Here is a 10,772-nt window from a genome sequence, read left to right on the forward strand (position 1 = left end):
CACTCCTCTATTCAGGATCGGACAGTAACAGGAGGGAGAGAACCCCGGGCACACTCCTCTATTCAGGATGGGAGAGTAACAGGAGGGAGAGAGCCCAGGTCACACTCCTGTATTCAGGATCGGACAGTAACAGCAGGGAAAGGGCCCCGGGCACACTCCTGTATTCAGGATGGGACAGTAACAGGAGGAAGAGAGCTCAGCGCACACATGTGTTGTGTGCCGGTGAATCCCCTCCATTGTGTTTCGGAGAACTTGTGCACAGTACCAGGGGCTTGTGTGATTAAACTAACTGCTACTGTGTGTCTCACTGCAGTATTTGCCCTGAGTGTACAGCACTGGGGCCCACACACTGCTATTGAACAGGGATTCTGATTGAAGGACATTGATGTAACAGGGGAAGAATCCAGTCCAACCGGTAATATGGGGCTGACACTGTCTGGGAAATACTGACACTCCTACCCTGCAGCTGTCAATCATTGATCTGAGTGGAATAACCCTGTCTGACCAATCTCTTTCTCTCCTCTCTAGGGCAAAGCTCACAGATGAGCCTGGATCAAAAGACAGCAAACAGGAACTTGGTTCTCTCTGATGACCTGAGATCAGTGACATGGAGTGAACAGACACAGCCCTACCCAACTCACCCAGAGAGGTTTAAAGACCTGGCCCAAGTCCTCTGCTCCCAGAGCTTCTCCTCAGGATCCTATTCCTGGGATGTGGAGACTGATGGGGATCAGTGGGCAATAGGGATTGTGTGTGGGAGCATCGATAGGGAGGGGGGAAAGTCTGGTCTTGGGTACACCAGTAAATCCTGGTGTTTATATTATTATTCTGATTCTCTCCAAGCCTGGCACAATTCCCAGCTCACTCCCCTCGGACGGTTCGGGTCTGGGAGCAGGATCCGAGTTCAGTTGGACTGCGAGGCTGGGACTGTGTCATTTCACCAGGTCACTGATTCACTGACACATTTACACACATTTCAAACCACATTCACTGAACCCGTATTTCCAGCATTTTATTGTGGGAAAAAATCTCTAAAACTGTTAAATTAATCCCGATATCGGAGACTCGACGACATCACTTCCGGCTCCAGGAAATGGGGCATGTGATGTCACTTCCTGGCTGGGGGGAATGATGATTCATTCCTGGTTGAGGTCATTGAGGATGTCACTTCTTGGTTGGGCACTGATGATGCCACTTCCTGGTTGGGGTCAGTGATGATGTCACTTCTTGGTTGGGTTACTCTCTGGCTCCCTCCCATGGTGATATTGTGGGTGTGGCTCTCTCAGGCACCAACCCCTGGTGATGCTGTTAGTGCGGCACACTCAGGCCCCACCTCCTGGTGTTGGGTGGGCGGGTCTCTCTCTGGCACCTCCGCTGGTGATGCTGTGCGTGGGGCTCTCTCAGGCCCCTCCGCTAGTGATGCTGTGGGCGGGGCTCTCTCACAGGCCCTACACTCTGGTGATGCTGTGGGCGGGGCTCTCTCAGGACACCCCCTGGTGATGCTGTGGGCAGAGCTCTCTCAGGCCCCTCCCGTGTGTGAGGTGCCAGTGATTGACAGGTGGTGCCGGGCTGTCAGTCCTCAGACAGTATTTGTGGTGCTCAGGCTGGGAGCCGGTTTCCTGCTCTCCAGGTTTCTGCTCCCTCCTTTCCGAGGCAGGCCCCTCATGCCCTCTCCACCATCCTTATTCCAGCAGGGGTTGTGAGGCGGTGGATTGGAGCTCCCTCCCCGGACTCTCCTCCTTACAGCCCATCTACTCCCAGTGCTTCAGGAGCTGTTGCTGGGGAGCCCCCCAAAAACAGCCATTCTCGGCTGGTCCATCCTGTGCCTGTCTCTGGCTGCTCCACAGGCCAATCAGAGGCTGGTCAATGGGGAAAGCAGAGAGTCAGCCACTGTGCTGATTCTCCAGGAGCTTCCCCAGGCCAGGCTGGAGACTCCAACCATCCACTTTCTGTCAGACAAGCTCCCAGCAGCCTGGGGCAGTTGTGGGACAAGCAGCCCCCGGGACCACAACCTATCACAACACTGACTGAGGGGCTTAGCACCACTCTGCACAGGGCCAGAACCAGAGGCAGCCCAGATTCCTCCCACCGCAGACACTGCTGCAACCTCCCAGCAATGGTTCCAGCCCTCTGGATAATTCTCAGCAATAGATGGCCATATCCCACAGGGAGGGTGAGAGGAAGGAGGTGAATCATTCCTCCGGCTGGATTTCAAACCTGATCCAACATCTTCTCTCCACCTGACGTGGTCAAAGATCGATCCCTTGACTGGGTCCAACATCACTACATTCTTCGCCAATTCTTTTTAAACTTTTATCAAGATTGGGGAGCAGCATCTGCAGCACCTGCTGGAGGCTCCACATTCTCAGCATCTGCACCTGGTTCCCCAATATTGTATCGCAGACCCGAGCCCAACAACACCCATATCACCGGTCCCTGTCCTGATCCTTTTACTCTCTCTACCCCGACATCCATATCACCGGTCCCTGTCCTGATCCCTTTACTCTCTCTACCCCGACACCCATATCACCGGTCCCTGTCTTGATCCCTTTACTCTCTACCACAACAACTCCCATATCTCCTGTCCCTGTCCTGATCCCTTTACTCTCTCTACCCCAACAACACCCATATCACCGGTCCCTGTCAGATCCCTTTACTCTCTCTACCCCGACACCCATATCACCAATCCCTGTCCTGATCCCTTTACTCTCTCTACCACAACAACACCCATATCACCGGTCCCTGTGCTGATCCCTTTACTCTCACTACCCCAACAACACCCATATCACCGGTCCCTGTCCTGGTCCCTTTATTCTCTACCACAATAACACCCATATCACTGGTCCCTGTCAGACCCCTTTACTCTCTCTACCCCGACACCCATATCACCGGTCCCTGTCAGATCCCTTTACTCTCTCTACCACAACAACTCCCATATCACCGGTCCCTGTCCTGATCCCTTTACTCTCTCTACCACAACAACTCCCATATCACCGATCCCTGCCCTGATCCCTTTACTCTCTCTACCCCACCAACACCCATATCACCAGTCCCTGTCCTGATCCCTTTACTCTCACTACCCCAACAACACCAATATCACCGGTCCCTGTCCTGATCCCTTTATTCTCTGCCCCAACAACACCCATATCACCGGTCCCTGTCCTGATCCCTTTACTCTCTCTACCCCAACAACACCCATATCACCAGTCCCTGTCCTGATCCCTTTATTCTCTACCACAATAACACCCATATCACTGGTCCCTGTCCTGATCCCTTTACTCTCTCTACCAGAACCGATTGTGGTGCGCACAATTCAGAATGATGAATGATTTAAAGGGAGTTGTTCGATCTCTCACACTCACTTGAGGGAGGATAGAAGGATTTTGGAATTTTAAATACCAGTTATTAATGTCCTGTTAAAGGAGCTGAGTTTGGTTAACAGTATTAATTTAACCAAGGAATTGTTAAGCTGACTGTTGACGGGTATGATGGGAAGGTTGGCCAAATTGGGAAAGTCTTATTCAGCAGACTGTCTAGAAGGTTAAAGGTCAGACAGCTGCGAGGCCTTGATGGTCTGTGAGAAGCTGCTGTAAACATCAGATGCTGTCATATCAACTTGTTTTAAACCGTGGGAAAGAGAGAGAATGGAAAAGTAGCAACAGTGTGTTTCTGGCAACAAGAAGGGTATAAACCAGTCATTTTAGTAAGATGGAAGGAGGCAGTCCATGAGACAGACCAGAAGCTCCCCACACAGGATGGCAATGGAGAATTAACCTCTCAGTCTCCCGAAGCAGAAGAATTGACCATTCTGAGTTGAGTTTTACCAGTGACTTAAAGCTTGTATAAATCTCTATCTGTAAAACTAGTTGTATTTTAATGTTAATAAAACCAATTAGAAATGTTTAAAGCCTTGGTGATCTTACCTCCGATTACCCTGTAGGGGTTCGCTAAAATTCCCTAAATCCCTGAAGATCGGAAAATATTGGTCCACATCGTGGATGAAGAATTGTGTGATTTGAATTGTCTCTGGGTTGGACAATGTTTTAGAAGCATACCCAGAACTCTTGGACAACATCAGGACTTTAAGATTAAAATGGTACCTCTGAGTTTCGAACTGTGTATATTGCAAAGAGGTTTGAAAATGGCCGTCAGAAAGGCATAGACAAAAGAAAGCAGCTCGAAGTGTCTGTGTAAGTGGGAGGATCAAACAGTGGCAGTCAGACCTGTCAATCAAACCAGGGAGTTTCCCTTCCCTGCTGACAATCGATGTTTATTTATTGAAACTGCAGGATGTTGACATAAGGGATTAAACCACTTGAGACTGACCACAGGACAAAGGGCTTCTGTTTACACAGAAACCTAACCCCATTCAACACAACTTACACATAATGAGATACATCGAAACTCCGGAAAAGGACTTTTGAAAGAGAACTGTTTGGAATGAATGGGTTTTGAATCACCCATTATTCAGGTGTGTCCCCTTTGGTTAGCCCAGAAACTCCAGATGTAGGCGGGAACACTTCGGCCCCAGAATGTAGACACATTTAAACCACTCCAAGCTTTATTTGAATCAGCCAATCACAGCCTTTCTCTTGTGTATTCAAACTTTTGGGCGCCAATTTGCACACAGACCCTTTCAGCGCAAAACAGTAGGAGCTGGCAGGATATAAAGAAAGCTCCTGAGAAGCTATCTCTCTCTTACTTCCTTGGACCACAGGTGAGCAGGTTTCTGACTCCTCAGCAAGGCAATCTAGTACGGAGTTAAAGGGGGGAGATAATTTAAGGGAAATTGCTAAGATTGTTTAATTAACATTGTAGCCATTTATCCCTCATTTTGCTGTCTGTCTTCCCCCATTTAAGCAATTGTACAGTGGTTACTAAAATCGTGTGGTATAGTTTTCTTTAGTTTAATAAAAGCTGATTTTCTCACATTCAGACCAGTTGTCCGTTTTTGATATATCATTAATTATAAGTCCTTCAGTCAGAACTGGAAGGTGGAGTTTAGCGATTCGAAACCGCTGTTTGGGATTGGTCAGAGGTGCAGTGGCAAAAAGCTGCTTGACCAGGTAAATTACCATAAACCAGGTAAAGGAAGGAAAATTACCGTAAACCCTGAAAAAGATGCCACCCTACACCCTAAAGAGTAAAGAGAGTAAATTTAAAAATCCGACAGTCACTCTGTCCCTAATAACAGATTGCAGTAACTTCCCCACAACAGACATTTGACTAATAGTTCTACTGCAAGAAAGATGGAAGTGTGTCAGTGAGAGTCTTGTGAGGTGTTTGTAGAATGTGGCTGTCATGGTGGAAAAGCTGACCGTATGTGTGTGAGATGTGAGTTGTGGGTAAGTGAAGTTTGTAATCATGCTGAGTGTGTGAGGATGAGGAGAATGATGTTGAGTGAAGTGTGGTGCAGTGATTGTAGCACCGTGCAGGATAGTGGGGGAGGGGAGTGTAGTGAGTGCTGTGAGTGTTGTCATTCATGGTCTGTGAGTGGTGCAGCTATGACAAGAAAGTACTTTGGTGCTCTTAACTTGATGATTCTAGTCAAATCATTGAACTCCTTCCATTTTCTGGGAGCAATACCCCTAGCACTGACTTTGTGAGCAATCTCCTCCCACTGCCTCTGCATCAGGTACCAGGGGGGCTTCCTGCCCCCAGGGGATAAAGGATATCCCTCCTCCCACTGCCTCATCAGCTGCCTGGATGACATCTTGCCAGTTGTGGGGAGGTGGGGGGTGGGGAGGATGGCCCTCTTCATGTTCACTGCCTGCACCAAGAATCCTTGGCCCAAGACCGCACAAAATGGAGGAGAAGCATCTGGGAAGGCACCGAACAGCTCGAGTCTCTTCGCCAGGAGCATGCGGAAGCCAAGCACAAACAACGGAAGGAGCGCACATCAACCCAAGCACCTCACCCACCCGCCCCTTCAAACATCATCTGCTCCACCTGTGACAGAGACTGTAGGTCTCTCATTGGACTCATCAGTCACCTGAGAACTCTTTTAGTGTGGAAGCAAGTCATTCTCGGTTCTGAGGGACTGCCTAAGAAGAAGATTCTATAGGCCTCCAAATAGTGAGAGGGAGGTGGAGGAGCAAATCTGCAGGGAAATCACAGAGATATGCAAGAGCTATATAGTGGTGATATTGGGAACTTCAATTACCCAAATATCGATTGGGATAATGCTAGGGCAAAGGGAAAGGAGGGGGAGGAATTTCTAAAATGTGTTCAGGAGAATTTCCTTGACCAATTTGTTCTTGGCCCAACTAGGAAGGAGGCATTGCTGGATCTGGTGCTGGAGAATGTGGTGGGCCAGGTTGACCAAGTGTCTGTGGGAGAACACTTGGGTACAAGTGATCATACTTTCATAAGATTTAGATTAGCAATGGAGAGGAGCAAGGAATAATCTAGAGTGGAACTTCGAAACTGGAATAGGGCTAACTTCAATGGGATGCAAAAGTATCTTGCCAGGGTAAAGTGGAACCAAAGGCTGACAGCAAAATCTGTAATGGAACAATGGGTGATCTTTAAGGAGGAGATGTTCCAAGTACAGGCTAGGTACATTCCAACAAGAGGGAAGGGTAAGGGAACCAAAGCAAGGGCTCCTTGGATGACAAGGGAGATAGAGAAGATGATGAAACAAAAAAAGAGGTTGTATGATGCATGTCAGGTGAATTCTTCAAGGGAGAACCAGACCAAATACAATAAGTTGAGAGGGGATATGAAGATGAAAATGAGATTGGCAAAGAGAGAATATGAGAGAATGGCAGTTAACATAAAAGGGAACCCAAAAATCTTCTACAAGCATGTAAACAGTAAGTGGGTAGTAAGAGGCAGGGTGGGGCCTATTAGAAACAAAGAAGATGATATATGCTTAGAGGCACAGGGCAAGGCTAGAATACTCAACGAGTACTTTTTATCAGTGTTTACTAAGGAGGTGGATGCTGACAAAATATCGATAGTAGTGGAAAAGATAGAAGCAATGGAAGGGGTGAAAATTGATAGGCAGGATGTACTAGAAAGTTTGGGTATGCTTAGAGTGGACAAGTGGCCTGGTCCAGATGGCTTGCATCCCAAGTTGCTAAGGGAATTGGGGGAGGAGATAGTAGAAGGGCTTGCCATAATTTTCCAATCTTCCCTAGATGCGGGGAGGTGCCTGAGGATTGGAAAGTGGCAAATGTGACACCATTTTTCAAGAAAGGGTGTAAGGACAATCCTAGTAACTACAGGCCGGTCAGTTTACTATCAGTGGTGGGTAAAGTTTTAGAAACAATAATCAAGGAAAAAATTATCGGGCATTTGGAGAGGTTTAAGCTAATTAAGGAGAGTCAACACGGGTTTGTAAAAGGCAGATCATGTTTGACTAATGTAATTGAATTTTTGATGAAGTAACAGAGAGGATTGATGAAAGGATTGCAATGGATGTTATCTACATGGATTTTTGGAAGACGTTTGACAACGTAGCACATAGAAGGCTAGTTAACAAAATTGAGGCTCATGAATAGGTGGGTCAGTGGCAGCTTGGATAAGGAATTGGCTTAAGGACAAAAAACAGCAAGTTGTGGTAAATGGCTGTTTTTCAGATGGGGGGATGGTTGACAGTGGTGTTCCCCAAGGGTCAGTGCTGGGGCCACTGCTTTTTTTGATATATATAATTGACTTGAATATTGGAATACAGAGTAAAATTTCTAAATTTGCTGATGACACCAAACTTGGGGGTGTTGCAAACAGTGAGGATGATACCAATCGACTGCAACAGGACATAAAAAGTCTAACAGAATGGGCAGACAAGTGGCAGATGGAATTTAATACAGAGAAGTGTGAGGTGATGCATTTTGGCAGAAGGAACAGGGAGAGGCAATATACACTTAATGGCACAGTTTTAAAGAGTGTGCAGGGACCGAGGGACCTGGGAGTTATGTGCGTAGGTCCCTGAAGGTGGCAGGACAAATTGAGAGGGTGGTTAACAAAACATATGGGATCTTGGTCTTCATAAATAGAGGTATTGAGTACAAAAGTAGAGCAGTTATGCTGAACCTTTACAAAGCACTGGTTGGGCCTCAACTGGATTATTGTGTCCAGTTCTGGTCACCATACGTTAGAAAGGATGTGAAGGCCCTTGAGAGGGTGCAGAGGAGATTTACCAGAATGGTTCTGGGAATGGGGGATCTTAGCTACAAGGACAGGTTGGAGAAGCTGGATTTGTTTTCATTAACGGAAAGGAGGTTGAGGGGTGATTTGATAAAGGTGTACAAGATTATGACGGGTTTGGATAGGCTAGACGGGGAAAGGCTGCTCCCACCAGTTGATGGTACAAGGACTACGGGACACAGATTTAAGGTTTTGGGCAAGAGATACAGGGGGATGTGAGGAAAATCTTTTTTACACAGCGAGTGGTGATGACCTGGAATTCGCTGCCTGACGGAAGATGTGGAAGCGGAGACACTCAGTGGTTTCAAGGGGAGACTGGATAGGCACTTGAGGAAAATACATTTGCAGGGCTACGGGGATAGAGTGGGGGAAATGGGACTGACTGGATTGCTCTACAGAGAAACAGCATGGACTCAATGAGCCGAATGGCCTCCTTCTGTGCCGTTATGACTCTATGACACTACGACTCTATGACTCTATATCATGAAACGACTGAGCGCACTGGATACAGCAAAGGCTATAGGCCCCGACAACATCCCGGCTATTGTGCTGAAGACTTGTGCTCCAGAACTAGCCAAGCTGTTCCAGTACAGCTACAACACTGGCATCTATCCGACAATGTGGAAAACTGCCCAGGTATGTCCAACAACTTGTATTTATATAGTGCCTTTAATGTAGTAAAACATCTTAAGGTGCTGCACAACTGTATTTTAAGACAAAAAAATTGACACCGATCCACATAAGGATAAATTAGGGCAGATGACCAAAAGCTTGGTCAAAGAGGTAGGTTTTAAGGCACGTCTTAAAGGCAGAAAGAGAGGTAGTGAGGTGGCGAGGTTTAGGCAGGGAATTCCAGAGCTTAGGGCATAGGCAACAGAAGGCACGGCCACCAAAGGCTGAGTGATTATAATCAGAAACGCTCAAGAGGGCAGAATTAGAGGAGTACAGATATTTGGGGGGCTTGTGGGGCTGAAGGAGATTACAGAGATAGGGAGGGGGCAAGGCCATGGAGGGATTCCAAAGCAAGGATGAGAATTTTGAAATCGAGGTGCTGCTTAACCAGGAGCCAATGTAGGTCAGTGAGCACAGGGGTGATGGGCGAACGGGACTTGGTGCGAGTTAGGACACGGGCAGTCGAGTTTTGGATGACCTCAAGTTTACATAGGGTGGAATGTGGGAGGCCAGCCAGGAGTGCATTGGAATAGTCAAGTCTAGAGGAAACAAAAGCATGGATGTGGGTTTCAGTAGCGGATGAGATGAGGCAAGGGCGGAGATGGGTGATGTCACATAGGTGGAAGTAGGCGCTCTTTGTTATGCTGCAGATATGTGGTCGCAAGCTCATTTCAGGGTCAAATATGACACCAAGTTTGCGAACAGTGTGGTTCAGCCTCAGACAGATGTTAGGGAGAGGGATGGAGTCAATGGCTAGGGAACGGAGTTTGTGGCAGGGACCATAAAAAATGGCTTCGGTATTCCCAATATTTATTTGGAGAAAATTTTGCTCATCCAGAATTGTATGTCAGACAAACAGTCTGACAATTTAGAGACCGTGAAGGGGCCGAGAGAAGTGGGAGTGAGCTAGAGCTGGGTGTCGTCAGCGTACATGTGGAAACTGACACTGTGTCACCAAGGGGTAACATGTAGATAAGAAATAGGAGGGGGCCAAGGATAGATCCTTGGCAGACACCAGAGTTAACGATGCGGGAGCGGGAAGAGAAGTTGTTGCAGGTGATTCTCTGGCTACGATTAGATAAATAAGAATGGAACCAGGCGAGTGCAGTCCCACCCAGCTGGATGACGGTGGAGATGCGTTGGAGAAGGATGGAGTGGTCAACTGTGTCAAAGGCTGCAGATAAGTCAAGAAGGATGAGGATGGATAGTTTACCTTTGGCACAGTCACAAAGGATGTCATTTGTGACTTTGATGAAAATGATTGTACTGTGGCAGGGGCGGACACCTGATTGGAGGGTTTCAAACATGGAATTGCGGGAAAGATGGGCACGGATTTGGGAGGCAACAACATGTTCAAGGACTTGAGAGGAAAGGGAGGTTGGAGATGGGTGGTAGTTTGCAAGGACGGAGGTATCAAGGTTTGTTTTTTGAGGAGAGGGGTAATGACAGCAGATTTGAGGGAGAGGGGGACAGTACCTGAGGAGAGAGAACCGTTAACAATATCAGCTAACATGGGAGCCAGAAAAGGAAGTTGGGTGGTCAGCAGTTTGGTAGGAATAGGTTTGAGGGAGCAGGAGGTGGGTCTGATGGACAAGATGAACACAGAGAGGTCATGAGGGGAGATCGGAAAGAAACTGGAGAAAGATGTGACTTCAGGGTGTTAAATCTGTGAGTTGTTCAAGTAATTAATACTCAGACTTAATCAGTAACAATAAAACAGGTCTTTACTGGTTGGAGGTAGGGACTATACGTAGGTCTTTACTTCATGCCCACAGGCGGGAACTGAGGGGAGATCAGTACCCACAGTACTATTTATACCCCTATGGCCAGGAGTGGTACTGCGTATCACTACGCCCAACAAGTAGTGCAGTCCTGTCCATAGGTTCAAAGTAGCACACATATTACATACACAACATTCCTCCCTTCCTAGCTTTACAGTCATCTCCCCA

General features: G+C 47.5%; 1 protein-coding gene across 1 annotated transcript; it reads left to right on the forward strand.

Moving 5' to 3' along the window:
* Window positions 1-535: 535 nt before the first annotated feature.
* On the forward strand, window positions 536-1,049 carry LOC147113752 (E3 ubiquitin-protein ligase TRIM39-like). Its single transcript, XM_085995065.1, has one exon. The coding sequence runs from the start codon at window positions 543-545 to the stop codon at window positions 1,047-1,049; it is 507 nt and encodes a 168-aa protein (XP_085851191.1). The 5' UTR covers window positions 536-542.
* Window positions 1,050-10,772: the final 9,723 nt, after the last annotated feature.

This window comes from Somniosus microcephalus, chromosome 8, assembly GCF_052327205.1.
Source record: "Somniosus microcephalus isolate GS21.2 chromosome 8, FLI_Smic_1.0, whole genome shotgun sequence".
Lineage (NCBI taxonomy): Eukaryota > Metazoa > Chordata > Chondrichthyes > Squaliformes > Somniosidae > Somniosus > Somniosus microcephalus.